Source organism: Oncorhynchus clarkii, chromosome 33 (genome assembly GCF_045791955.1).
Source record: "Oncorhynchus clarkii lewisi isolate Uvic-CL-2024 chromosome 33, UVic_Ocla_1.0, whole genome shotgun sequence".
NCBI lineage: Eukaryota > Metazoa > Chordata > Actinopteri > Salmoniformes > Salmonidae > Oncorhynchus > Oncorhynchus clarkii.
In genome coordinates, this window is record NC_092179.1 from 33,865,809 (window position 1) to 33,893,481 (window position 27,673).

At 59.0% G+C, this 27,673-nt stretch overlaps 1 protein-coding gene across 1 annotated transcript in view; it reads left to right on the forward strand.

Moving 5' to 3' along the window:
* The first annotated feature begins 6,183 nt into the window (after positions 1–6,183).
* LOC139393213 (TBC1 domain family, member 30) overlaps positions 6,184–27,673 on the forward strand; it is a 79,724-nt gene continuing 58,234 nt past the window's right edge. The window contains 1 exon segment of the mRNA XM_071141655.1: positions 6,184–6,793. Within this exon segment, the coding sequence (XP_070997756.1) occupies positions 6,277–6,793 (517 nt within the window). The 5' untranslated portion in view covers positions 6,184–6,276.

The following is a 27,673-nucleotide window of genomic DNA, read 5'->3' on the forward strand; positions in this document are numbered from 1 at the left end:
CCCAACACTCAGACATCATTACAGATAGCCAGGGGCACGCTCCAACACTCAGACATCATTACAGATAGCCAGGGGCACGCTCCAACACTCAGACATCATTACAGATAGCCAGGGGCACACTCCAACACTCAGAGATCATTACAGATAGCCAGGGGCACACTCCAACACTCAGAGATCATTACAGATAGCCAGGGGCACACTCCAACACTCAGACATCATTACAGATAGCCAGGGGCACACTCCAACACTCAGAGATCATTACAGATAGCCAGGGGCACACTCCAACACTCAGACATCATTACAGATAGCCAGGGGCACACTCCAACACTCAGAGATCATTACAGATAGCCAGGGGCACACTCCAACACTCAGAGATCATTACAGATAGCCAGGGGCACACTCCAACACTCAGAGATCATTACAGATAGCCAGGGGCACACTCCAACACTCAGAGATCATTACAGATAGCCAGGGGCACACTCCAACACTCAGAGATCATTACAGATAGCCAGGGGCACACTCCAACACTCAGACATCATTACAGATAGCCAGGGGCACACTCCAACACTCAGAGATCATTACAGATAGCCAGGGACACACCCCAACACTCAGAGATCATTACAGATAGCCAGGGGCACGCTCCAACACTCAGACATCATTACAGATAGCCAGGGGCACACTCCAACACTCAGAGATCATTACAGATAGCCAGGGGCACACTCCAACACTCAGAGATCATTACAGATAGCCAGGGGCACACTCCAACACTCAGAGATCATTACAGATAGCCAGGGGCACACTCCAACACTCAGAGATCATTACAGATAGCCAGGGGCACGCTCCAACACTCAGACATCATTACAGATAGCCAGGGGCACACTCCAACACTCAGAGATCATTACAGATAGCCAGGGACACACCCCAACACTCAGAGATCATTACAGATAGCCAGGGGCACGCTCCAACACTCAGACATCATTACAGATAGCCAGGGGCATGCTCCAACACTCAGACATCATTACAGACTGCCAGGGGCAAGCTCCAACACTCAGACGTCATTACAGATAGCCAGGGGCACGCTCCAACACTCAGAGATCATTACAGATAGCCAGGGGCACACTCCAACACTCAGACACCATTACAGATAGCCAGGGGCACGTTCCAACACTCAGACACCATTACAGATAGCCAGGGGCACGCTCCAACACTCAGACATCATTACAGATAGCCAGGGGCACACTCCAACACTCAGACATCATTACAGATAGCCAGCGGCACGCTCCAACACACAGACATCATTACAGATAGTCAGAGGCAGTAGGGACGACCAGGGATGTTCTCTGTTTAGTGAGTCCTCCAGATCAGAGGCAGTAGGGACGACCAGGGATGTTCTCTGTTTAGTGAGTCCTCCAGATCAGAGGCAGTAGGGATGACCAGGGATGTTCTCTGTTTAGGGAGTCCACCAGATCAGATGCAGTAGAGATGACCAGGGATGTTCTCTGTTTACTGAGTCCTCCAGATCAGAGGCAGTAGGGATGACCAGGGATGTTCTCTGTTTAGGGAGTCCACCAGATCAGATGCAGTAGAGATGACCAGGGATGTTCTCTGTTTAGGGAGTCCACCAGATCAGATGCAGTAGAGATGACCAGGGATGTTCTGTTTAGTGAGTCCACCAGATCAGAGGCAGTAAGGATGACCAGGGATGTTCTCTGTTTAGTGAGTCCTCCAAATCAGAGGCAGTAGGGATGTTCTCCGTTTAGTGAGTCCACCAGATCAGAGGCAGTAGGGATGACCAGGGATGTTCTCTGTTTAGGGAGTCCAACAGATCAGAGGCAGTAGGGATGACCAGGGATGTTCTCTGTTTAGTGAGTCCTCCAGATCAGCAGCAGTAGGGATGACCAGGGATGTTCTCTGTTTAGTGAGTCCTCCAGATCAGAGGCAGTAGGGATGACCAGGGATGTTCTCTGTTTAGGGAGTCCACCAGATCAGAGGCAGTAGAGATGACCAGGGATGTTCTCTGTTTACTGAGTCCTCCAGATCAGAGGCAGTAGGGATGACCAGGGATATTCTGTTTAGTGAGTCCTCCAGATCAGAGGCAGTAGGGATGACCAGGGATATTCTCTGTTTACTGAGTCCTCCAGATCAGAGGCAGTAGGGATTACCAGGGATGTTCTCTGTTTACTGAGTCCTCCAGATCAGAGGCCGTAGGGATTACCAGGGATGTTCTCTGTTTAGTGAGTCCTCCAGATCAGAGGCAGTAGAGATGACCAGGGATGTTCTCTGTTTAGTGAGTCCTCCAGATCAGAGGCAGTAGGGATGACCAGGGATATTCTGTTTAGTGAGTCCACCAGATCAGAGGCAGTAGGGATGACCAGGGATATTCTGTTTAGTGAGTCCACCAGATCAGAGGCAGTAGGGATGACCAGGGATGTTCTCTGTTTAGTGAGTCCTCCAGATCAGAGGCAGTAGGGATGACCAGGGATGTTCTCCGTTTAGTGAGTCCTCCAGATCAGCAGCAGTAGGGATGACCAGGGATGTTCTCTGTTTAGTGAGTCCACCAGATCAGAGGCAGTAGAGACGACCAGGGATGTTCTCTTGATAAGTGTAAAGTAAATAGTATAGTAAAGTACATTACTTAAGTAGTACTTTACACCACTGGTTGGTCTGATGGGAGTCCATGATGTCATTGGGCTCCTCCGTTGCTTGACGAACAATAGAGGAGCAACAGAGAACAAAAGCCCCCCCCCCCCCTCCCTCTCCGACACTTGTGCTTGACTGGACTTACCTGGACCACCTTATGAGATGTGCCTTTTAAGTAAACCAGGTGTTAAATTAGGTAGAAAAGGAGACTGAAGTGCCAATGCTATTGTTAATACTGTCAATGCTCTTGTCAATATGGTAAATGCTATAATATTATTTGTGCTATTAAGGCTATTATCTATTTTCCATTTTTTATATTGGTTAACAAAATTCTAAGTCTGGTAACATTTCCTAATAAAATGTACCACATTTCGACCATTTGTATTATTTTTTACAATCGTCAGTTCGAGACTATTATTTTGAAGGATAATGGTTAATTTGCTGCTCAGTGGTCATGTGCTGCCTGACAACGGATCAGCTGATCTACCATGTGCACCGCACGACTTGGGGTATGACGTCAAAATGAGGAAAACGTTCAATTGAACATGTCAATATAAAAAAATACAAGAAAATAAATAACATGTCAATATAAAAGTAAAAAAATAAAAACATGTCAGTATAAAAAATAAATAAAATAAACATGTCAATATAGTCGGCAGGTTTCATTATCATGTTCCTTCGTTTTTCTCCACACAGATATTATATATGGAATAATCGGGACATACTGTATATAAATACTTCTTTGTTTTTAGAATATTGGTTCCGAAATAATATCCTATTGGTGCCAACTGGTAAATGCAGAGGCTCTTTTACTCAGTTATAAGGAATTCTTATCCCTTTACAAGGTCCCTGTAACACCTGAAGATGTTGCCATTGTTTTAGATGCCATTCCCTCGGGTGTTGCTCTGTTATTCAGGAACGTGACTCTCAGAGCCTACCTTCTATTGACCTTCTATTGACCTTCTATTGACCTTCCGTTGACCCTGTTGAGTCATCAGTAGGAAAGATTTGTTTTTATTTTGGTCCATTCAACAACATTAGAGCTATAGGAACCTTGTTTCAACAGGATGTTGTGTCTATATCTCATGTCATGTTGGTCCATTCAACAACAATAGAGCTATAGGAACCTTGTTTCAACAGGATGTTGTGTCTATATCTCATGTCATGTTGGTCCATTCAACAACAATAGAGCTATAGGAACCTTGTTTCAACAGGATGTTGTGTCTATATCTCATGTCATGTTGGTCCATTCAACAACAATAGAGCTATAGGAACCTTGTTTCAACAGGATGTTGTGTCTATATCTCATGTCATGTTGGTCCATTCAACAACAATAGAGCTATAGGAACCTTGTTTCAACAGGATGTTGTGTCTATATCTCATGTCATGTTGGTCCATTCAACAACAATAGAGCTATAGGAACCTTGTTTCAACAGGATGTTGATTCTATATCTCATGTCATGTTGGTCCATTCAACAACATTAGAGCTATAGGAACCTTGTTTCAACAGGATGTTGATTCTATATCTCATGTCATGCCCTATTGGAACGGTTTTATTGATAATATCTGTTGGGGAAAAGTTTGGATGTTTCTCCACACATACCTACTTATTAACAACATGAAGGAAGTTTATTTTTAAATGATTTATAAATATTATCCTGCCAACCACTATATGAAGAAGTTTAAGGAAAGCATCAATTCAAACTGTACCTTTTGTAATGACCACCCAGAAACAGTGTGGCATTGTGTTCATGTAAGGAATCTGTGGCAAGACATCAGTAGATTTATAATTGAACACATTTATGAAGATTTTACACTATTATGGAGAGATGTACTGCTTGGAATCTTTACCTATGATAGAAATCATTTGAAACAATTTTATGTAATTCATTTCATCAATTATTTTGGCCAAATTTCATATTCACAAATGTAAATTTACAAACATCACATTTACTTACCTTACAAAAATAAATTGAACAATATTCTAAGACAATGGAATACTCTGTTAGATGATAAATGTGTTTATTTCCCTTAAGGGCCTTGTGTAATGTGATATTGTACCCCCTAGCCCCGCCCCCAGCCCCGCCCCCAGCCCCACCCACAGCCTATGTCCTTTATACAGTATATTCTTTACATATACTCTTGTGTTCCCCCATGTACTTTTTGCATTTTAAAAACATGTTAATCCAAAAATAAATGTTTCATTGGAACTTGTTGATAGGTCTATTTTATGACCTACATTGAGGTATTCCTATAAAATTGACTTTATTTGGACTGTATAGTTTAATATTTCTGTGTCACAAACCACGTTTCCATCTACCTTTTTTATGCGAGTAAAGTCATACCATATTAAAAAATAACATAATGATAGCTGTGATGAAAACAGGAAGTTTCGGTACAATTGTATACATGTTGACAGGTCATTTGTTCGTTCAACAGGGTGGAATCGTTTTGTGATGGTAAAATATATTATGTGAGAAATGGCGGTGGAAACGCCTTTATGTTTAACATATTAATATAATAACCGTCATACTGTATCAAAGTAAACTTGGAGCGACGCGATTACATGTTGTCTCCCACGACATCATCTCCCACTACGACTCGGAAAACGGTGCGGTTCATCAGGCTACAGGTGAAATGAATTATATGATCAACTTCACAGGGTAGTGAAAGTCATGGTGATGAGCTTGATGCTCTTTTCCGACACATATACTGGGTCTCATTCTGGTGACATGATGATCAACGCTTCACTGACAAATACAAATATTCTCGCTATTATCCATAACAATCTCATCATGTAGACTAGCCTACCCGCACTGGTGGGGGAAAACGCATCATTTCATAATCCAGAATGTTGAATATTCACATGAAAATCTATCTCCAATTGGATGAAAACATAGCTATAGTAACGGAAATATACAGTTTAAACAGTTGTTTATATCACCGGGCTACAAAAGAGGGAGAAAACAGCTTGATATTGTCTTACTGACATATTTATTACTTGATTGTAACATGAGGACTAGGCTTTAAGAGTCCTCTAAATCCTCATCAATAGACGGTTATTATCTGCGCTGTAATTCTACATTGTCACCGTACACCGCTCTGCTGAGATGACCGGTCAGTTCGGCTCCTCTCTGAGTGTTCGGGGGTGTTGATGTGGAGGAGCGCCGCAGCACTGGGGAACTGTGGCGGTTGCGGCTGAATAAAGTTGATCAGTGCTTTTCGAAACCCTTGGGACGTCCCTAACCTTAACCCTTACCTAACCATTTAACATGTCAAACTCAATGGGACGTCCCTAACCTTAACCCCCTACCTAACCATTTAACCATCAAATTCAATGGGAGGCACGTCCCAAAGATATCGGTTAGCATGGACAGAAGATGTTTCCAGTGGGCTGGACTATTCACTCCGGAGGGGCGGCAGATTGCGAACTTTCAGGAAGGAAACTAGTAGCTCCCGGTCACAGCCCTGCCTCCTGAGTAGTGGAATGGAATGCACCCGGAACTCACTTCCTCTTGAAGACGAGTGTTGAATTAAGAAAGTAGTTGCACCTGTTCCCATGAAACGTTCATGTTTGGAGAGATGGCAACTTGACAAGCACAAGAATAACAGTAGCGAACGGGACAGCGTGTTGTAATGTCGTCCCAGGCTGAGAACGTGGCGGAACTTTTAGAAATAGACATATGTGACGGCGACATCTGCTCGGAGGGGGAGAGCGGAGTGTTCATCAACTCAGGTACAGGTGCGTCACTCTTAGACGGCTTCTCGGCGTTTCAGCAGTGGACCGGACCTAGTTCTCGTTCCTCTTCAGGCCACAACAACACAGACTTTGTCTCAAAGAGACCGAGAGAAACATCATCCCCGAGTCTGTATCCCCAGAACGGCCTGGGGTCTGGAGCCGGTGATCGTGTGACCCTTGGCGAGCTCCAGGGTCAGGATCTCCGAGCCCCCCGCTCCTCCATAGTGGACTGTCTGTTGGTGGAGCTCTATGACACCTACAGCAGCGCTCGGCTCAGTGTTGACAGCCCGGATAGCAGTACCGAGGCGTCCAGCTCTGAGCTGTTCTGCCGCAGTAATACTGGATCCAGCTTCCTCCAGGAACTACAGGAGAAACACACCAGGAGACACCAGGTCAACTACCTGTCTCAGAAAGGTGAGTGAGTTTAATTTAATTTGTATACCTTTTTTAATTTAACGAGTCAGTTCAGAACAGTTAAGAACAAATTCGTATTTACAATGACGGCCTCCCTAGGAACGGTGGGTTAAACTGGTCTAGGAACGGTGGGTTAACTGGTCTGGTCTAGTCCAGCTCTAGGGTACAGTGGGGGGAGTCCACCTCTAGGGTACAGTGGCGGGGGGAGTCCAGCTTTAGGATACAGTGGGGAGGGGGGGGAGTCCAGCTCTAGGGTACAGTGGGGGGGTGAGTCCAGCTCTAGGGTACAGTGGGGGGGGAGTCCAGTTTTAGGGTACAGTGGGGGGGAGTCCAGCTCTAGGGTACAGTGGCGGGGGGAGTCCAGCTCTAGGGTACAGTGGGGGGGGGAGTCCAGCTTTAGGGTACAGTGGGGGGGTGAGTCCAGCTCTAGGGTACAGTGGGGGGGGGAGTCCAGCTTTAGGGTACAGTGGGGGGGAGTCCAGCTCTAGGGTACAGTGGGGGGGGGAGTCCAGCTCTAGGGTACAGTGGGGGGGAGTCCAGCTCTAGGGTACAGTGGGGGGGGAGTCCAGCTCTAGGGTACAGTGGCGGGGGGGAGACCTGCTCTAGGGTACAGTGGGGGGGGGGGGGGAGTCCAGCTCTAGGGTGCAGTGGGGGGGGGGGGGAGTCCAGCTCTAGGGTACAGTGGGGGGGGAGTCCTGCTCTAGGGTACAGTGGCGGGGGGAGTCCAGCTCTAGGGTACAGTGGGGGGGAGTCCAGCTCTAGGGCACAGTGGGGGGGAGTCCTGCTCTAGGGTACAGTGGCGGGGGGAGACCTGCTCTAGGGTACAGTGGGGGGGGAGTCCAGCTCTAGGGTACAGTGGGGGGGAGTCAAGCTCTAGGGTACAGTGGGGGGGAGTCCAGCTCTAGGGTACAGTGGGGGGGGAGTCCAGCTCTAGGGTACAGTGGGGGGGGAGTCCAGCTCTAGGGTACAGTGGGGAGGGGGGGGGGGGGTGGAGTCCAGCTCTAGGGTACAGTGGCGGGGGGGGGGAAGACCTGCTCTAGGGTACAGTGGGGGGGGAAGACCTGCTCTAGGGTACAGTGGGGGGGGGGGGGGTCCAGCTCTAGGGTATAGTGGGGGGGAGTCCACCTCTAGGGTACAGTGGCGGGGGGAGTCCAGCTTTAGGATACAGTGGGGAGGGGGGGGAGTCCAGCTCTAGGGTACAGTGGGGGGGTGAGTCCAGCTCTAGGGTACAGTGGGGGGGGAGTCCAGTTTTAGGGTACAGTGGGGGGGAGTCCAGCTCTAGGGTACAGTGGCGGGGGGAGTCCAGCTCTAGGGTACAGTGGGGGGGGGAGTCCAGCTTTAGGGTACAGTGGGGGGGTGAGTCCAGCTCTAGGGTACAGTGGGGGGGGGAGTCCAGCTTTAGGGTACAGTGGGGGGGAGTCCAGCTCTAGGGTACAGTGGGGGGGGGAGTCCAGCTCTAGGGTACAGTGGGGGGGAGTCCAGCTCTAGGGTACAGTGGGGGGGAGTCCAGCTCTAGGGTACAGTGGCGGGGGGGAGACCTGCTCTAGGGTACAGTGGGGGGGGGGGGGGGGGGGGAGTCCAGCTCTAGGGTGCAGTGGGGGGGGGGGGGGGAGTCCAGCTCTAGGGTACAGTGGGGGGGGGAGTCCTGCTCTAGGGTACAGTGGCGGGGGGAGTCCAGCTCTAGGGTACAGTGGGGGGGAGTCCAGCTCTAGGGCACAGTGGGGGGGAGTCCTGCTCTAGGGTACAGTGGCGGGGGGAGACCTGCTCTAGGGTACAGTGGGGGGGGAGTCCAGCTCTAGGGTACAGTGGGGGGGAGTCAAGCTCTAGGGTACAGTGGGGGGGGAGTCCAGCTCTAGGGTACAGTGGGGGGGGAGTCCAGCTCTAGGGTACAGTGGGGGGGGAGTCCAGCTCTAGGGTACAGTGGGGAGGGGGGGGGGGGTGGAGTCCAGCTCTAGGGTACAGTGGCGGGGGGGGGAAGACCTGCTCTAGGGTACAGTGGGGGGGGAAGACCTGCTCTAGGGTACAGTGGGGGGGGGGGGGGGTCCAGCTCTAGGGTATAGTGGGGGGGAGTCCAGCTCTAGGGTACAGTGGGGGGGAGTCCAGCTCTAGGGTACAGTGGTGGGGGGGGGTGAGTCCTGCTCTAGGGTACAGTGGGGGGGAGTCCAGCTCTAGGGTACAGTGGGGGGGTCCAGCTCTAGGATACAGTGGGGGGAGTCCTGCTCTAGGGTACAGTGTGGGAGGGGAGTCCAGCTCTAGGGTACAGTGGGGGGGGAGGGGTGAGTCCAGCTCTAGGGTAAAGTGGGGTGGGGAGTCCAGCTCTAGGGTGCAGCGGGGGGGGAGTCCAGCTCTAGGGTGCAGTGGGGGGGAGGGGTGAGTCCAGCTCTAGGGTACAGTGGGGGGGGAGTCCAGCTCTAGGGTGCAGCGGGGGGGGGAGTCCAGCTCTAGGGTGCAGTGGGGGGGGGAGTCCAGCTCTAGGGTGCAGTTGGGGGGGGGGGTGTCCAGCTCTAGGGTACAGTGGGGGGGAGTCCAGCTCTAGGGTACAGTGGGGGGGTCCAGCTCTAGGATACAGTGGGGGGAGTCCTGCTCTAGGGTACAGTGGGGGGGTCCAGCTCTAGGATACAGTGGGGGGAGTCCTGCTCTAGGGTACAGTGGGGGGAGTCCTGCTCTAGGGTACAGTGGGGGGGGGGAGGGGAGTCCAGCTCTAGGATACAGTGTGGGGGGGAGGGGAGTCCAGCTCTAGGGTACAGTGGGGGGGGAGGGGAGTCCAGCTCTAGGGTACAGTGGGGAGTCCAGCTCTAGGGTACAGTGGGGGGGGGTGAGTCCAGCTCTAGGGTACAGTGGGGGGGGAGTCCAGCTCTAGGGTGCAGCGGGGGGGGGGGGGGGGGAGTCCAGCTCTAGGGTGCAGTGGGGGGGAATCCAGCTATAGGGTGCAGTTGGGGGGGGGGTGTCCAGCTCTAGGGTACAGTGGGGGGGAGTCCAGCTCTAGGGTACAGTGGGGGGGTCCAGCTCTAGGATACAGTGGGGGGAGTCCTGCTCTAGGGTACAGTGGGGGGAGTCCTGCTCTAGGGTACAGTGGGGGGGGGAGGGGAGTCCAGCTCTAGGGTACAGTGTGGGGGGGAGGGGAGTCCAGCTCTAGGGTACAGTGGGGGGGAGGGGAGTCCAGCTCTAGGGTACAGTGGGGGGGAGTCCAGCTCTAGGGTACAGTGGGGGGGTCCAGCTCTAGGATACAGTGGGGGGAGTCCTGCTCTAGGGTACAGTGGGGGGTCCAGCTCTAGGATACAGTGGGGGGAGTCCTGCTCTAGGGTACAGTGGGGGGAGTCCTGCTCTAGGGTACAGTGGGGGGGGGGGGGAGTCAAGCTCTAGGGTACAGTGTGGGGGGGAGGGGAGTCCAGCTCTAGGGTACAGTAGGGGTAGTCCAGCTCTAGGATACAGTGGGGGGAGCCCAGCTCTAGGGTACAGTGGGGGGGTAGTCCAGCTCTAGGGTACAGTGGGGGGGGGAAGTCCAGCTCTAGGGTACAGTGGGGGGGTCCAGCTCTAGGATACAGTGGGGGGAGTCCTGCTCTAGGGTACAGTGGGGGGGGAGTCCTGCTCTAGGGTACAGTGGGGGGGAGTCCAGCTCTAAGGTACAGTGGGGGGAGTCCAGCTCTAGGGTACAGTGGGGGGAGTCCTGCTCTAGGGTACAGTGGGGGGGGGGGGGGGAGTCAAGCTCTAGGGTACAGTGTGGGGGGGAGGGGAGTCCAGCTCTAGGGTACAGTGGGGGGGAGTCCAGCTCTAGGGTACAGTGGGGGGAGTCCTGCTCTAGGGTACAGTGGGGGGAGTCCTGCTCTAGGGTACAGTGGGGGGGGGAGTCCAGCTCTAGGGTACAGTGGGGGGGGGGGTCCAGCTCTAGGGTACAGTGGGGGGGGGGTGAGTCCTGCTCTAGGGTACAGTGGGGGGGGAGTCCAGCTCTAGGGTACAGTGGGGGGGGGGTGTCCAGCTCTAGGGTACAGTGGGGGGGAGTCCAACTCTAGGGTACAGTGGGGGGGTCCAGCTCTAGGATAGTGGGGGGAGTCCTGCTCTAGGGTACAGTGGGGGGGTCCAGCTCTAGGATACAGTGGGGGGAGTCCTGCTCTAGGATACAGTGGGGGGAGTCCTGCTCTAGGGTACAGTGGGGGGGGGAGTCCAGCTCTAAGGTACAGTGGGGGGGGGGGGGGGGAGTCCAGCTCTAGGGTACAGTGGGGGGGAGGAGTCCAGCTCTAGGGTACAGTGGGGGGGGGGGTCCAGCTCTAGGGTACAGTGGGGGGGGGGGGGGGGGTGAGTCCTGCTCTAGGGTACAGTGGGGGGGAGTCCAGCTCTAGGGTACAGTGGGGGGAGTCCTGCTCTAGGGTACAGTGGGGGGGGGGGGGAGTCCAGCTCTAGGATACAGTGGGGGGAGTCCTGCTCTAGGGTACAGTGGGGGGAGTCCAGCTCTAGGGTACAGTGGGGGGGAGTCCAGCTCTAGGGTACAGTGGGGGGGTCCAGCTCTAGGATACAGTGGGGGGAGTCCTGCTCTAGGGTACAGTGGGGGGTCCAGCTCTAGGATACAGTGGGGGGAGTCCTGCTCTAGGGTACAGTGGGGGGAGTCCTGCTCTAGGGTACAGTGGGGGGAGTCCTGCTCTAGGGTACAGTGGGGGGGGAGTCCAGCTCTAGGGTACAGTGGGGGGGGGGTCCAGCTCTAGGGTACAGTGGGGGGGGAGTCCAGCTCTAGGGTACAGTGGGGGGGGGGGTGTCCAGCTCTAGGGTACAGTGGGGGGGAGTCCAACTCTAGGGTACAGTGGGGGGGTCCAGCTCTAGGATAGTGGGGGGAGTCCTGCTCTAGGGTACAGTGGGGGGGTCCAGCTCTAGGATACAGTGGGGGGAGTCCTGCTCTAGGATACAGTGGGGGGAGTCCTGCTCTAGGGTACAGTGGGGGGGGGAGTCCAGCTCTAAGGTACAGTGGGGGGGGGGGGGGGGAGTCCAGCTCTAGGGTACAGTGGGGGGGGGGAGTCCAGCTCTAGGGTACAGTGGGGGAGGGGTCCAGCTCTAGGGTACAGTGGGGGGGGGGGGGGGGGGGTGAGTCCTGCTCTAGGGTACAGTGGGGGGGAGTCCAGCTCTAGGGTACAGTGGGGGGAGTCCTGCTCTAGGGTACAGTGGGGGGAGTCCTGCTCTAGGGTACAGTGGGGGGGGGGTCCAGCTCTAGGGTACAGTGGGGGGGGGGTGAGTCCTGCTCTAGGGTACAGTGGGGGGGAGTCCAGCTCTAGGGTACAGTGGGGGGGGTGTCCAGCTCTAGGGTACAGTGGGGGGGAGTCCAACTCTAGGGTACAGTGGGGGGTCCAGCTCTAGGATAGTGGGGGGAGTCCTGCTCTAGGGTACAGTGGGGGGGTCCAGCTCTAGGATACAGTGGGGGGAGTCCTGCTCTAGGATACAGTGGGGGGAGTCCTGCTCTAGTGTACAGTGGGGGGGGAGGGGAGTCCAGCTCTAGGGTACAGTGTGGGGGGGAGGGGAGTCCAGCTCTAGTGTACAGTGGGGGGGGGGAGTCCAGCTCTAGGGTACAGTGGGGGGGATTCCAGCTCTAGGGTACAGTGGCGGGGGGGAGACCTGCTCTAGGGTACAGTGGGGGGGGGGGGGGGAGGAGTCCAGCTCTAGGGTACAGTGGGGGGTCCAGCTCTAGGATACAGTGGGGGGAGTCCTGCTCTAGGGTACAGTGGGGGGTCCAGCTCTAGGATACAGTGGGGGGAGTCCTGCTCTAGGGTACAGTGGGGGGGGTACAGTGGGGGGGGGGAGTCAAGCTCTAGGGTACAGTGTGGGGGGGAGGGGAGTCCAGCTCTAGGGTACAGTAGGGGTAGTCCAGCTCTAGGATACAGTGGGGGGAGTCCTGCTCTAGGGTACAGTGGGGGGTCCAGCTCTAGGATACAGTGGGGGGAGTCCTGCTCTAGGGTACAGTGGGGGGTCCAGCTCTAGGATACAGTGGGGGGAGTCCTGCTCTAGGGTACAGTGGGGGGAGTCCTGCTCTAGGGTACAGTGGGGGGGGGGGGGTCAAGCTCTAGGGTACAGTGGGGGGGATTCCAGCTCTAGGGTACAGTGGCGTGGGGGAGACCTGCTCTAGGGTACAGTGGGGGGGGGGGGGGGGGAGTCCAGCTCTAGGGTGCAGTGGGGGGGGGGGGGGGAGTCCAGCTCTAGGGTACAGTGGGGGGGGGAGTCCTGCTCTAGGGTACAGTGGCAGGGGGAGTCCAGCTCTAGGGTACAGTGGGGGGGGAGTCCAGCTCTAGGGTGCAGTGGGGGGGGGGGGGGGGAGTCCAGCTCTAGGGTACAGTGGGGGGGAGTCCTGCTCTAGGGTACAGTGGCGGGGGGAGTCCAGCTCTAGGGTACAGTGGGGGGGGGGAGTCCAGCTCTAGGGTGCAGTGGGGGGGGGGGGGGAGTCCAGCTCTAGGGTACAGTGGGGGGGAGTCCTGCTCTAGGGTACAGTGGGGGGGGGGAGTCAAGCTCTAGGGTACAGTGTGGGGGGGAGGGGAGTCCAGCTCTAGGGTACAGTAGGGGTAGTCCAGCTCTAGGATACAGTGGGGGGAGTCCTGCTCTAGGGTACAGTGGGGGGAGTCCTGCTCTAGGATACAGTGGGGGGAGTCCTGCTCTAGGGTACAGTGGGGGGTCCAGCTCTAGGATACAGTGGGGGGAGTCCTGCTCTAGGGTACAGTGGGGGGAGTCCTGCTCTAGGGTACAGTGGGGGGGGGGGGGGTCAAGCTCTAGGGTACAGTGTGGGGGGGAGGGGAGTCCAGCTCTAGGGTACAGTAGGGGTAGTCCAGCTCTAGGGTACAGTGGGGGGAGCCCAGCTCTAGGGTACAGTGGGGGGGTAGTCCAGCTCTAGGGTACAGTGGGGGGGGGAGTCCAGCTCTAAGGTACAGTGGGGGGGGGGGGGGGGGGGGGGGGGGGGGGGGGGGAGTCCAGCTCTAGGGTACAGTGGGGGGGGGGGGGAGTCCAGCTCTAGGGTACAGTGGGGGGGGGGTCCAGCTCTAGGGTACAGTGGGGGGGGGGTGAGTCCTGCTCTAGGGTACAGTGGGGGGAGTCCAGCTCTAGGGTACAGTGGGGGGGGGGGGAGTCCAGCTCTAGTGTACAGTGGGGGGGAGTCCAGCTCTAGGGTACAGTGGGGGGGATTCCAGCTCTAGGGTACAGTGGGGGGGATTCCAGCTCTAGGGTACAGTGGCGTGGGGGAGACCTGCTCTAGGGTACAGTGGGGGGGGGGGGGGGGGAGTCCAGCTCTAGGGTGCAGTGGGGGGGGGGGGGGGGAGTCCAGCTCTAGGGTACAGTGGGGGGGGGAGTCCTGCTCTAGGGTACAGTGGCAGGGGGAGTCCAGCTCTAGGGTACAGTGGGGGGGGAGTCCAGCTCTAGGGTGCAGTGGGGGGGGGGGGGGGGGAGTCCAGCTCTAGGGTACAGTGGGGGGGAGTCCTGCTCTAGGGTACAGTGGCGGGGGGAGTCCAGCTCTAGGGTACAGTGGGGGGGGGGAGTCCAGCTCTAGGGTGCAGTGGGGGGGGGGGGGGGGGGGGGGGGGGGGGAGTCCTGCTCTAGGGTACAGTGGCGGGGGGAGTCCTGCTCTAGGGTACAGTGGCGGGGGGAGTCCAGCTCTAGGGTGCAGTGGGGGGGGAGTCCAGCTCTAGGGTACAGTGGGGGGGAGTCCAGCTCTAGTGTGCAGTGGGGAGGGGGGGGGGGTGGAGTCCAGCTCTAGGGTACAGTGGGGGGAGTCCAGCTCTAGGGTACAGTGGCGGGGGGGGGAGACCTGCTCTAGGGTACAGTGGTGGGGGGGAAGACCTGCTCTAGGGTACAGTGGGGGGGGGGGGGTCCAGCTCTAGGGTACAGTGGGGGGGAGTCCAGCTCTAGGGTACAGTGGGGGGGAGTCCAGCTCTAGGGTACAGTGGGGGGAGTCCAGCTCTAGGGTGCAGTGGGGGGGGTGGGGGGAGTCCAGCTCTAGGGTGCAGTGGGGGGGGGGGGGGGGGGAGTCCAGCTCTAGGGTGCAGTGGGGGGGGGGGGGGGGAGTCCAGCTTTAGGATACAGTTGGGAGGGGGGGGGGGGGGAGTACAGCTCTAGTGTACAGTGGGGGGGTGAGTCCTGCTCTAGGGTACAGTGGGGGGGAGTCCAGCTCTAGGGTACAGTGGCGGGGGGAGTCCAGCTCTAGGGTACAGTGGGGGGGAGTCCAGCTCTAGGGTACAGTGGGGGGGAGTCCAGCTCTAGGGTACAGTGGCGGGGGGGAGACCTGCTCTAGGGTACAGTGGGGGGGAGTCCAGCTCTAGGGTACAGTGGGGGGGTCCAGCTCTAGGATACAGTGGGGGGAGTCCTGCTCTAGGGTACAGTGTGGGAGGGGAGTCCAGCTCTAGGGTACAGTGGGGGGGGAGGGGTGAGTCCAGCTCTAGGGTAAAGTGGGGTGGGGAGTCCAGCTCTAGGGTGCAGCGGGGGGGGAGTCCAGCTCTAGGGTGCAGTGGGGGGGGAGGGGTGAGTCCAGCTCTAGGGTACAGTGGGGGGGGAGTCCAGCTCTAGGGTGCAGCGGGGGGGAGAGTCCAGCTCTAGGGTGCAGTGGGGGGGGGAGTCCAGCTCTAGGGTGCAGTTGGGGGGGGGGGTGTCCAGCTCTAGGGTACAGTGGGGGGGAGTCCAGCTCTAGGGTACAGTGGGGGGGTCCAGCTCTAGGATACAGTGGGGGGAGTCCTGCTCTAGGGTACAGTGGGGGGGTCCAGCTCTAGGATACAGTGGGGGGAGTCCTGCTCTAGGGTACAGTGGGGGGAGTCCTGCTCTAGGGTACAGTGGGGGGGGGAGTCCAGCTCTAAGGTACAGTGGGGGGGGGGGGGGAGTCCAGCTCTAGGGTACAGTGGGGGGGGGGAGTCCAGCTCTAGGGTACAGTGGGGGGGGGGTCCAGCTCTAGGGTACAGTGGGGGGGGGGTGAGTCCTGCTCTAGGGTACAGTGGGGGGGAGTCCAGCTCTAGGGTACAGTGGGGGGAGTCCTGCTCTAGGGTACAGTGGGGGGAGTCCTGCTCTAGGGTACAGTGGGGGGGGAGTCCAGCTCTAGGGTACAGTGGGGGGGGGTCCAGCTCTAGGGTACAGTGGGGGGGGGGTGTCCAGCTCTAGGGTACAGTGGGGGGGGGGTGTCCAGCTCTAGGGTACAGTGGGGGGGAGTCCAACTCTAGGGTACAGTGGGGGGGTCCAGCTCTAGGATAGTGGGGGGAGTCCTGCTCTAGGGTACAGTGGGGGGGTCCAGCTCTAGGATACAGTGGGGGGAGTCCTGCTCTAGGATACAGTGGGGGGAGTCCTGCTCTAGGGTACAGTGGGGGGGGGGAGTCCAGCTCTAAGGTACAGTGGGGGGGGGGGAGTCCAGCTCTAGGGTACAGTGGGGGAGGGGGGGAGTCCAGCTCTAGGGTACAGTGGGGGAGGGGTCCAGCTCTAGGGTACAGTGGGGGGGGGGGGGGGTGTGAGTCCTGCTCTAGGGTACAGTGGGGGGGAGTCCTGCTCTAGGGTACAGTGGGGGGGAGTCCAGCTCTAGGGTACAGTGGGGGGAGTCCTGCTCTAGGGTACAGTGGGGGGAGTCCAGCTCTAGGGTACAGTGGGGGGGGGTCCAGCTCTAGGGTACAGTGGGGGGGGGGGGGGGTGAGTCCTGCTCTAGGGTACAGTGGGGGGGAGTCCAGCTCTAGGGTACAGTGGGGGGGTCCAGCTCTAGGATAGTGGGGGGAGTCCTGCTCTAGGGTACAGTGGGGGGGGGAGGGGAGTCCAGCTCTAGGGTACAGTGGGGGGGGAGGGGAGTCCAGCTCTAGTGTACAGTGGGGGGGGAGGGGAGTCCAGCTCTAGGGTACAGTGTGGGGGGGAGGGGAGTCCAGCTCTAGGGTACAGTGGGGGGGGGGGGAGTCCAGCTCTAGTGTACAGTGGGGGGGGAGTCCAGCTCTAGGGTACAGTGGGGGGGATTCCAGCTCTAGGGTACAGTGGCGGGGGGGAGACCTGCTCTAGGGTACAGTGGGGGGAGTCCAGCTCTAGGGTACAGTGGGGGGTCCAGCTCTAGGATACAGTGGGGGGAGTCCTGCTCTAGGGTACAGTGGGGGGTCCAGCTCTAGGATACAGTGGGGGGAGTCCTGCTCTAGGGTACAGTGGGGGGAGTCCTGCTCTAGGGTACAGTGGGGGGGGGGAGTCAAGCTCTAGGGTACAGTGTGGGGGGGAGGGGAGTCCAGCTCTAGGGTACAGTAGGGGTAGTCCAGCTCTAGGATACAGTGGGGGGAGTCCTGCTCTAGGGTACAGTGGGGGGTCCAGCTCTAGGATACAGTGGGGGGAGTCCTGCTCTAGGGTACAGTGGGGGGTCCAGCTCTAGGATACAGTGGGGGGAGTCCTGCTCTAGGGTACAGTGGGGGGAGTCCTGCTCTAGGGTACAGTGGGGGGGGGGGGGGGTCAAGCTCTAGGGTACAGTGTGGGGGGAGGGGAGTCCAGCTCTAGGGTACAGTAGGGGTAGTCCAGCTCTAGGATACAGTGGGGGGAGCCCAGCTCTAGGGTACAGTGGGGGGGTAGTCCAGCTCTAGGGTACAGTGGGGGGAGTCCTGCTCTAGGGTACAGTGGGGGGGGGAGTCCAGCTCTAAGGTACAGTGTGGGGGGGGGGGGGGAGTCCAGCTCTAGGGTACAGTGGGGGGGAGTCCAGCTCTAGGGTACAGTGGGGGGGGGGGAGTCCAGCTCTAGTGTACAGTGGGGGGGAGTCCAGCTCTAGGGTACAGTGGGGGGATTCCAGCTCTAGGGTACAGTGGCGGGGGGGAGACCTGCTCTAGGGTACAGTGGGGGGGGGGGGGGGAGTCCAGCTCTAGGGTGCAGTGGGGGGGGGGGGGGAGTCCAGCTCTAGGGTGCAGTGGGGGGGGGGGGGAGTCCAGCTTTAGGATACAGTTGGGAGGGGGGGGGGGGAGTACAGCTCTAGGGTACAGTGGGGGGGTGAGTCCTGCTCTAGGGTACAGTGGGGGGGAGTCCAGCTCTAGGGTACAGTGGCGGGGGGGAGACCTGCTCTAGGGTACAGTGGGGGGGGGGGGGGGGAGTCCAGCTCTAGGTTACAGTGGGGGGGGGGGGGGGGGAGTCCAGCTCTAGGTTACAGTGGGGGGGGGGGGGGGGGAGTCCAGCTCTAGGGTACAGTGGGGGGGAGTCCAGCTCTAGGGTACAGTGGGGGGGAGTCAAGCTCTAGGGTACAGTGGGGGGGGAGTCCAGCTCTAGGATACAGTGGGGGGAGTCCTGCTCTAGGGTACAGTGGGGGGAGTCCTGCTCTAGGGTACAGTGTGGGGGGGAGTGGAGTCCAGCTCTAGGGTACAGTAGGGGGGGAGGGGAGTCCAGCTCTAGGGTACAGTGGGGGGGGAGTCCAGCTCTAGGATACAGTGGGGGGAGTCCTGCTCTAGGGTACAGTGGGGGGGAGTCCAGCTCTAGGGTACAGTGGGGGGGAGTCCAGCTCTAGGGTACAGTGGGGGGGGAGTCCAGCTTTAGGGTACAGTGGGGGGGTTAGTCCAGCTCTAGGGTACAGTGGGGGGGAGTCCAGCTTTAGGGTACAGTGGGGGGGTTAGTCCAGCTCTAGGGTACAGTGGGGGGGAGTCCTGCTCTAGGGTACAGTGGGGGGGAGTCCAGCTCTAGGGTACAGTGGGGGGGAGTCCAGCTCTAGGGTACAGTGGCGGGGGGGAGACCTGCTCTAGGGTACAGTGGGGGGGAGTCCAGCTCTAGGGTACAGTGGGGGGGTCCAGCTCTAGGATACAGTGGGGGGAGTCCTGCTCTAGGGTACAGTGTGGGAGGGGAGTCCAGCTCTAGGGTACAGTGGGGGGGGAGGGGTGAGTCCAGCTCTAGGGTAAAGTGGGGTGGGGAGTCCAGCTCTAGGGTGCAGCGGGGGGGGAGTCCAGCTCTAGGGTGCAGTGGGGGGGGAGGGGTGAGTCCAGCTCTAGGGTACAGTGGGGGGGGAGTCCAGCTCTAGGGTGCAGCGGGGGGGGGAGTCCAGCTCTAGGGTGCAGTGGGGGGGGGAGTCCAGCTCTAGGGTGCAGTTGGGGGGGGGGTGTCCAGCTCTAGGGTACAGTGGGGGGGAGTCCAGCTCTAGGGTACAGTGGGGGGGTCCAGCTCTAGGATACAGTGGGGGGAGTCCTGCTCTAGGGTACAGTGGGGGGGTCCAGCTCTAGGATACAGTGGGGGGAGTCCTGCTCTAGGGTACAGTGGGGGGAGTCCTGCTCTAGGGTACAGTGGGGGGGGGGGGTCCAGCTCTAAGGTACAGTGGGGGGGGGGGGGAGTCCAGCTCTAGGGTACAGTGGGGGGGGGGAGTCCAGCTCTAGGGTACAGTGGGGGGGGGTCCAGCTCTAGGGTACAGTGGGGGGGGGGTGAGTCCTGCTCTAGGGTACAGTGGGGGGGAGTCCAGCTCTAGGGTACAGTGGGGGGAGTCCTGCTCTAGGGTACAGTGGGGGGAGTCCTGCTCTAGGGTACAGTGGGGGGGGAGTCCAGCTCTAGGGTACAGTGGGGGGGGGTCCAGCTCTAGGGTACAGTGGGGGGGGAGTCCAGCTTTAGGGTACAGTGGGGGGGTTAGTCCAGCTCTAGGGTACAGTGGGGGGGAGTCCAGCTTTAGGGTACAGTGGGGGGGTTAGTCCAGCTCTAGGGTACAGTGGGGGGGAGTCCTGCTCTAGGGTACAGTGGGGGGGAGTCCAGCTCTAGGGTACAGTGGCGGGGGGGAGACCTGCTCTAGGGTACAGTGGGGGGGAGTCCAGCTCTAGGGTACAGTGGGGGGGTCCAGCTCTAGGATACAGTGGGGGGAGTCCTGCTCTAGGGTACAGTGTGGGAGGGGAGTCCAGCTCTAGGGTACAGTGGGGGGGGAGGGGTGAGTCCAGCTCTAGGGTAAAGTGGGGTGGGGAGTCCAGCTCTAGGGTGCAGCGGGGGGGGAGTCCAGCTCTAGGGTGCAGTGGGGGGGGAGGGGTGAGTCCAGCTCTAGGGTACAGTGGGGGGGGAGTCCAGCTCTAGGGTGCAGCGGGGGGGGGGAGTCCAGCTCTAGGGTGCAGTGGGGGGGGGAGTCCAGCTCTAGGGTGCAGTTGGGGGGGGGGTGTCCAGCTCTAGGGTACAGTGGGGGGGAGTCCAGCTCTAGGGTACAGTGGGGGGGTCCAGCTCTAGGATACAGTGGGGGGAGTCCTGCTCTAGGGTACAGTGGGGGGGTCCAGCTCTAGGATACAGTGGGGGGAGTCCTGCTCTAGGGTACAGTGGGGGGAGTCCTGCTCTAGGGTACAGTGGGGGGGGGAGTCCAGCTCTAAGGTACAGTGGGGGGGGGGGGGGGAGTCCAGCTCTAGGGTACAGTGGGGGGGGGGAGTCCAGCTCTAGGGTACAGTGGGGGGGGGTCCAGCTCTAGGGTACAGTGGGGGGGGGGTGAGTCCTGCTCTAGGGTACAGTGGGGGGGAGTCCAGCTCTAGGGTACAGTGGGGGGAGTCCTGCTCTAGGGTACAGTGGGGGGAGTCCTGCTCTAGGGTACAGTGGGGGGGGAGTCCAGCTCTAGGGTACAGTGGGGGGGGGTCCAGCTCTAGGGTACAGTGGGGGGGAGTCCAGCTCTAGGGTACAGTGGGGGGGGGGTGTCCAGCTCTAGGGTACAGTGGGGGGGAGTCCAGCTCTAGGGTACAGTGGGGGGGTCCAGCTCTAGGATAGTGGGGGGAGTCCTGCTCTAGGGTACAGTGGGGGGGTCCAGCTCTAGGATACAGTGGGGGGAGTCCTGCTCTAGGATACAGTGGGGGGAGTCCTGCTCTAGGGTACAGTGGGGGGGGGGAGTCCAGCTCTAAGGTACAGTGGGGGGGGGGGGAGTCCAGCTCTAGGGTACAGTGGGGGGGGGGGGAGTCCAGCTCTAGGGTACAGTGGGGGAGGGGTCCAGCTCTAGGGTACAGTGGGGGGGGGGGGGGGGTGTGAGTCCTGCTCTAGGGTACAGTGGGGGGGAGTCCTGCTCTAGGGTACAGTGGGGGGGTCCAGCTCTAGGATAGTGGGGGGAGTCCTGCTCTAGGGTACAGTGGGGGGGTCCAGCTCTAGGATACAGTGGGGGGAGTCCTGCTCTAGGATACAGTGGGGGGAGTCCTGCTCTAGTGTACAGTGGGGGGGGAGGGGAGTCCAGCTCTAGGGTACAGTGTGGGGGGGAGGGGAGTCCAGCTCTAGGGTACAGTGGGGGGGGGAGGGGAGTCCAGCTCTAGGGTACAGTGGGGGGGATTCCAGCTCTAGGGTACAGTGGCGGGGGGGAGACCTGCTCTAGGGTACAGTGGGGGGGGGGGAGTCCAGCTCTAGGGTACAGTGGGGGGTCCAGCTCTAGGATACAGTGGGGGGAGTCCTGCTCTAGGGTACAGTGGGGGGTCCAGCTCTAGGATACAGTGGGGGGAGTCCTGCTCTAGGGTACAGTGGGGGGTCCAGCTCTAGGATACAGTGGGGGGAGTCCTGCTCTAGGGTACAGTGGGGGGAGTCCTGCTCTAGGGTACAGTGGGGGGGGGGAGTCAAGCTCTAGGGTACAGTGTGGGGGGGAGGGGAGTCCAGCTCTAGGGTACAGTAGGGGTAGTCCAGCTCTAGGATACAGTGGGGGGAGTCCTGCTCTAGGGTACAGTGGGGGGTCCAGCTCTAGGATACAGTGGGGGGAGTCCTGCTCTAGGGTACAGTGGGGGGTCCAGCTCTAGGATACAGTGGGGGGAGTCCTGCTCTAGGGTACAGTGGGGGGAGTCCTGCTCTAGGGTACAGTGGGGGGGGGGGGGTCAAGCTCTAGGGTACAGTGTGGGGGGAGGGGAGTCCAGCTCTAGGGTACAGTAGGGGTAGTCCAGCTCTAGGATACAGTGGGGGGAGCCCAGCTCTAGGGTACAGTGGGGGGGTAGTCCAGCTCTAGGGTACAGTGGGGGGAGTCCTGCTCTAGGGTACAGTGGGGGGGGGAGTCCAGCTCTAAGGTACAGTGTGGGGGGGGGGGGAGTCCAGCTCTAGGGTACAGTGGGGGGGGGGGGAGTCCAGCTCTAGGGTACAGTGGGGGGGGGGGGAGTCCAGCTCTAGTGTACAGTGGGGGGGAGTCCAGCTCTAGGGTACAGTGGGGGGATTCCAGCTCTAGGGTACAGTGGCGGGGGGGAGACCTGCTCTAGGGTACAGTGGGGGGGGGGGGGGGGGGGGAGTCCAGCTCTAGGGTGCAGTGGGGGGGGGGGGGGAGTCCAGCTCTAGGGTGCAGTGGGGGGGGGGGGGGAGTCCAGCTTTAGGATACAGTTGGGAGGGGGGGGGGGAGTACAGCTCTAGGGTACAGTGGGGGGGTGAGTCCTGCTCTAGGGTACAGTGGGGGGGAGTCCAGCTCTAGGGTACAGTGGCGGGGGGGAGACCTGCTCTAGGGTACAGTGGGGGGGGGGGGGGGGGGAGTCCAGCTCTAGGTTACAGTGGGGGGGGGGGGGGGGGGGGGAGTCCAGCTCTAGGTTACAGTGGGGGGGGGGGGGGGGGGGGAGTCCAGCTCTAGGGTACAGTGGGGGGGAGTCCAGCTCTAGGGTACAGTGGCGGGGGGAGTCCAGCTCTAGGGTACAGTGGGGGGGAGTCAAGCTCTAGGGTACAGTGGGGGGGGAGTCCAGCTCTAGGATACAGTGGGGGGAGTCCTGCTCTAGGGTACAGTGGGGGGAGTCCTGCTCTAGGGTACAGTGTGGGGGGGAGTGGAGTCCAGCTCTAGGGTACAGTAGGGGGGGAGGGGAGTCCAGCTCTAGGGTACAGTGGGGGGGAGTCCAGCTCTAGGATACAGTGGGGGGAGTCCTGCTCTAGGGTACAGTGGGGGGGAGTCCAGCTCTAGGGTACAGTGGGGGGGAGTCCAGCTCTAGGGTACAGTGGGGGGGGAGTCCAGCTTTAGGGTACAGTGGGGGGGTTAGTCCAGCTCTAGGGTACAGTGGGGGGGAGTCCAGCTTTAGGGTACAGTGGGGGGGTTAGTCCAGCTCTAGGGTACAGTGGGGGGGAGTCCTGCTCTAGGGTACAGTGGGGGGAGTCCAGCACTAGTGTACAGTGGGGGGGGGGGGGGGGAGTCCAGCTTTAGGGTACAGTGGGGGGGTGGTGGGGGGGTTAGTCCAGCTCTAGGGTACAGTGGGGGGGGAGTCCAGCTCTAGGGTACAGTGGGGGGGAGTCCTGCTCTAGGGTACAGTGGGGGGGGGGGGGGGGGGGAGTCCAGCTCTAGGGTGCAGTGGGGGGGGGAGTCCAGCTCTAGGGTACAGTGGGGGGGAGTCCTGCTCTAGGGTACAGTGGCGGGGGGAGTCCAGCTCTAGGGTACAGTGGGGGGGAGTCCAGCTCTAGGGTACAGTGGGGGGGAGTCCAGCTCTAGGGTACAGTGGGGGGGAGTCCAGCTCTAGGGTACAGTGGGGGGGAGTCCAGCTCTAGGGTACAGTGGGGGGGGGAGTCCAGCTTTAGGGTACAGTGGGGGGGTTAGTCCAGCTCTAGGGTACAGTGGGGGGGAGTCCTGCTCTAGGGTACAGTGGGGGGAGTCCAGCACTAGGGTACAGTGGGGGGGGGAGTCCAGCTTTAGGGTACTGTGGGGGGGTTAGTCCAGCTCTAGGGTACAGTGGGGGGGAGTCCAGCTTTAGGGTACAGTGGGGGGGTTAGTCCAGCTCTAGGGTACAGTGGGGGGGAGTCCTGCTCTAGGGTACAGTGGGGGGAGTCCAGCACTAGTGTACAGTGGGGGGGGGGGGGGGAGTCCAGCTTTAGGGTACAGTGGGGGGGTGGTGGGGGGGGTTAGTCCAGCTCTAGGGTACAGTGGGGGGGGAGTCCAGCTCTAGGGTACAGTGGGGGGGAGTCCTGCTCTAGGGTACAGTGGGGGGGGGGGGGGGGGAGTCCAGCTCTAGGGTGCAGTGGGGGGGGAGTCCAGCTCTAGGGTACAGTGGGGGGGAGTCCTGCTCTAGGGTACAGTGGCGGGGGGAGTCCAGCTCTAGGGTACAGTGGGGGGGAGTCCAGCTCTAGGGTACAGTGGGGGGGGGAGTCCAGCTTTAGGGTACAGTGGGGGGGTTAGTCCAGCTCTAGGGTACAGTGGGGGGGAGTCCTGCTCTAGGGTACAGTGGGGGGAGTCCAGCACTAGGGTACAGTGGGGGGGGGGGGGGAGTCCAGCTTTAGGGTACAGTGGGGGGGTGGTGGGGGGGGGGTTAGTCCAGCTCTAGGGTACAGTGGGGGGAGTCCAGCTCTAGGGTACAGTGGGGGGGGAGTCCAGCTCTAGGGTACAGTGGGGGGGGGAGTCCAGCTCTAGGGTACAGTGGGGAGGGAGTCCAGCTCTAGGGTACAGTGGGGGGGGGGATACCAGCTCTAGGGTACAGTGGGGGGGGGAGTCCAGCTCTAGGGTACAGTGGGGGGGGAGTCCAGCTCTAGGGTACAGTGGGGGGGGGAGTCCAGCTCTAGGGTACAGTGGGGGGGGGAGTCCAGCTCTAGGGTACAGTGGGGGGGGGGAGTCCAGCTCTAGGGTGCAGTGGGGAGGGGGGGGTGGAGTCCAGCTCTAGGGTACAGTGGGGGGAGTCCAGCTCTAGGGTACAGTGGCGGGGGGGGAAGACCTGCTCTAGGGTACAGTGGTGGGGGGAAGACCTGCTCTAGGGTACAGTGGGGGGGGGGGGAGTCCAGCTCTAGGGTACAGTGGGGGGGAGTCCTGCTCTAGGGTACAGTGGCGGGGGGAGTCCAGCTCTAGGGTACAGTGGGGGGGAGTCCAGCTCTAGGGTACAGTGGGGGGGAGTCCAGCTCTAGGGTACAGTGGGGGGGAGTCCAGCTCTAGGGTACAGTGGGGGGGGAGTCCAGCTTTAGGGTACAGTGGGGGGGTTAGTCCAGCTCTAATCAAATCAAATCAAATCAAATCAAATCAAATTTTATTTGTCACATACACATGGTTAGCAGATGTTAATGCGAGTGTAGCGAAATGCTTGTGCTTCTAGTTCCGACAATGCAGTAATAACAAGTAATCTAACTAACAATTCCAAAACTACTGTCTTGTACACAGTGTAAGGGGATAAAGAATATGTACATAAGGATATATGAATGAGTGATGGTACAGAGCAGCATAGGCAAGATACAGTAGATGGTATCGGGTACAGTATGTACAAATGAGATGAGTATGTAAACAAAGTGGCATAGTATAGTATAAAGTGGCTAGTGATACATGTATTACATAAGGATACCGTCGATGATATAGAGTACAGTATATACGTATGCGTATGAGATGAATAATGTAGGGTAAGTAACATTTATATAAGGTAGCATTGTTTAAAGTGGCTAGTGATATATTTACATCATTTCCCATCAATTCCCATTATTGAAGTGGCTGGAGTTGAGTCAGTGTCAGTGTGTTGGCAGCAGCCACTCAGTGTTAGTGGTGGCTGTTTAACAGTCTGATGGCCTTGAGATAGAAGCTGTTTTTCAGTCTCTCGGTCCCAGCTTTGATGCACCTGTACTGACCTCGCCTTCTGGATGATAGCGGGGTGAACAGGCAGTGGCTCGGGTGGTTGATGTCCTTGATGATCTTTATGGCCTTCCTGTGACATCGGGTGGTGTAGGTGTCCTGGAGGGCAGGTAGTTTGCCCCCGGTGATGCGTTGTGCAGACCTCACTACCCTCTGGAGAGCCTTACGGTTGAGGGCGGTGCAGTTGCCATACCAGGCGGTGATACAGCCCGCCAGGATGCTCTCGATTGTGCATCTGTAGAAGTTTGTGAGTGCTTTTGGTGACAAGCCGAATTTCTTCAGCCTCCTGAGGTTGAAGAGGCGCTGCTGCGCCTTCTTCACGATGCTGTCTGTGTGAGTGGACCAATTCAGTTTGTCTGTGATGTGTATGCCGAGGAACTTAAAACTTGCTACCCTCTCCACTACTGTTCCATCGATGTGGATAGGGGGGTGTTCCCTCTGCTGTTTCCTGAAGTCCACAATCATCTCCTTAGTTTTGTTGACGTTGAGTGTGAGGTTGTTTTCCTGACACCACACTCCGAGGGCCCTCACCTCCTCCCTGTAGGCCGTCTCATCGTTGTTGGTAATCAAGCCTACCACTGTTGTGTCGTCCGCAAACTTGATGATTGAGTTGGAGGCGTGCGTGGCCACGCAGTCGTGGGTGAACAGGGAGTACAGGAGAGGGCTCAGAACGCAACCTTGTGGGGCCCCAGTGTTGAGGATCAGCGGGGAGGAGATGTTGTTGCCTACCCTCACCACCTGGGGGCGGCCCGTCAGGAAGTCCAGTACCCAGTTGCACAGGGCGGGGTCGAGACCCAGGGTCTCGAGCTTGATGACGAGCTTGGAGGGTACTATGGTGTTGAATGCCGAGCTGTAGTCGATGAACAGCATTCTCACATAGGTATTCCTCTTGTCCAGATGGGTTAGGGCAGTGTGCAGTGTGGTTGAGATTGCATCGTCTGTGGACCTATTTGGGCGGTAAGCAAATTGGAGTGGGTCTAGGGTGTCAGGTAGGGTGGAGGTGATATGGTCCTTGACTAGTGGGTACAGTGGGGGGGAGTCCTGCTCTAGGGTACAGTCGGGGGAGTCCAGCACTAGGGTACAGTGGGGGGGGGGAGTCCAGCTTTAGGGTACAGTGGGGGGGTGGTGGGGGGGGGGTTAGTCCAGCTCTAGGGTACAGTGGGGGAAGTCCAGCTCTAGGGTACAGTGGGGGGAGTCCTGCTCTAGGGTACAGTGGCGGGGGGAGTCCTGCTCTAGGGTACAGTGGCGGGGGGAGTCCAGCTCTAGGGTACAGTGGGGGGGGAGTCCAGCTCTAGGGTACAGTGGGGGGGGAGTCCAGCTCTAGGGTACAGTGGGGGGGGGGGTCCAGCTCTAGGGTACAGTGGGGGGGGGGAGTCCAGCTCTAGGGTACAGTGGGGGGGGGGATACCAGCTCTAGGGTACAGTGGGGGGGGAGTCCAGCTCTAGGGTACAGTGGGGGGGGAGTCCAGCTCTAGGGTACAGTCGGGGGGGGAGTCCAGCTCTAGGGTACAGTGGGGGGGGGGAGTCCAGCTCTAGGGTACAGTGGGGGGGGGGAGTCCAGCTCTAGGGTACAGTGGGGGGGGAGTTCAGCTCTAGGGTGCAGTGGGGAGGGGGGGTGGAGTCCAGCTCTAGGGTACAGTGGGGGGAGTCCAGCTCTAGGGTACAGTGGGGGGGAGTCCTGCTCTAGGGTACAGTGGCGGGGGGAGTCCAGCTCTAGGGTACAGTGGGGGGGAGTCCAGCTCTAGGGTACAGTGGGGGGGGAGTCCAGCTCTAGGGTACAGTGGGGGGGAGTCCAGCTCTAGGGTACAGTGGGGGGGGGAGTCCAGCTTTAGGGTACAGTGGGGGGGTTAGTCCAGCTCTAGGGTACAGTGGGGGGGAGTCCTGCTCTAGGGTACAGTGGGGGGAGTCCAGCACTAGGGTACAGTCGGGGGGGGGGAGTCCAGCTTTAAGGTACAGTGGGGGGGTGGTGGGGGGGGGGGTTAGTCCAGCTATAGGGTACAGTGGGGGGAGTCCAGCTCTAGGGTACAGTGGGGGGAGTCCTGCTCTAGGGTACAGTGGCGGGGGGAGTCCTGCTCTAAGGTACAGTGGCGGGGGGAGTCCAGCTCTAGGGTACAGTGGGGGGGGAGTCCAGCTCTAGGGTACAGTGGGGGGGGAGTCCAGCTCTAGGGTACAGTGGGGGGGGGAGTCCAGCTCTAGGGTACAGTGGGGGGGGGGAGTCCAGCTCTAGGGTACAGTGGGGGGGGGGGGGAGTCCAGCTCTAGGGTACAGTGGGGGGGGGGAGTCCAGCTCTAGGGTACAGTGGGGGGGGGAGTCCAGCTCTAGGGTACAGTGGGGGGGAGTCCAGCTCTAGGGTACAGTGGGGGGGGAGTCCAGCTCTAGGGTACAGTGGGGGGGGAGTCCAGCTCTAGGGTACAGTGGGGGGGGGGAGTCCAGCTCTAGGGTGCAGTGGGGAGGGGGGGGTGGAGTCCAGCTCTAGGGTACAGTGGGGGGAGT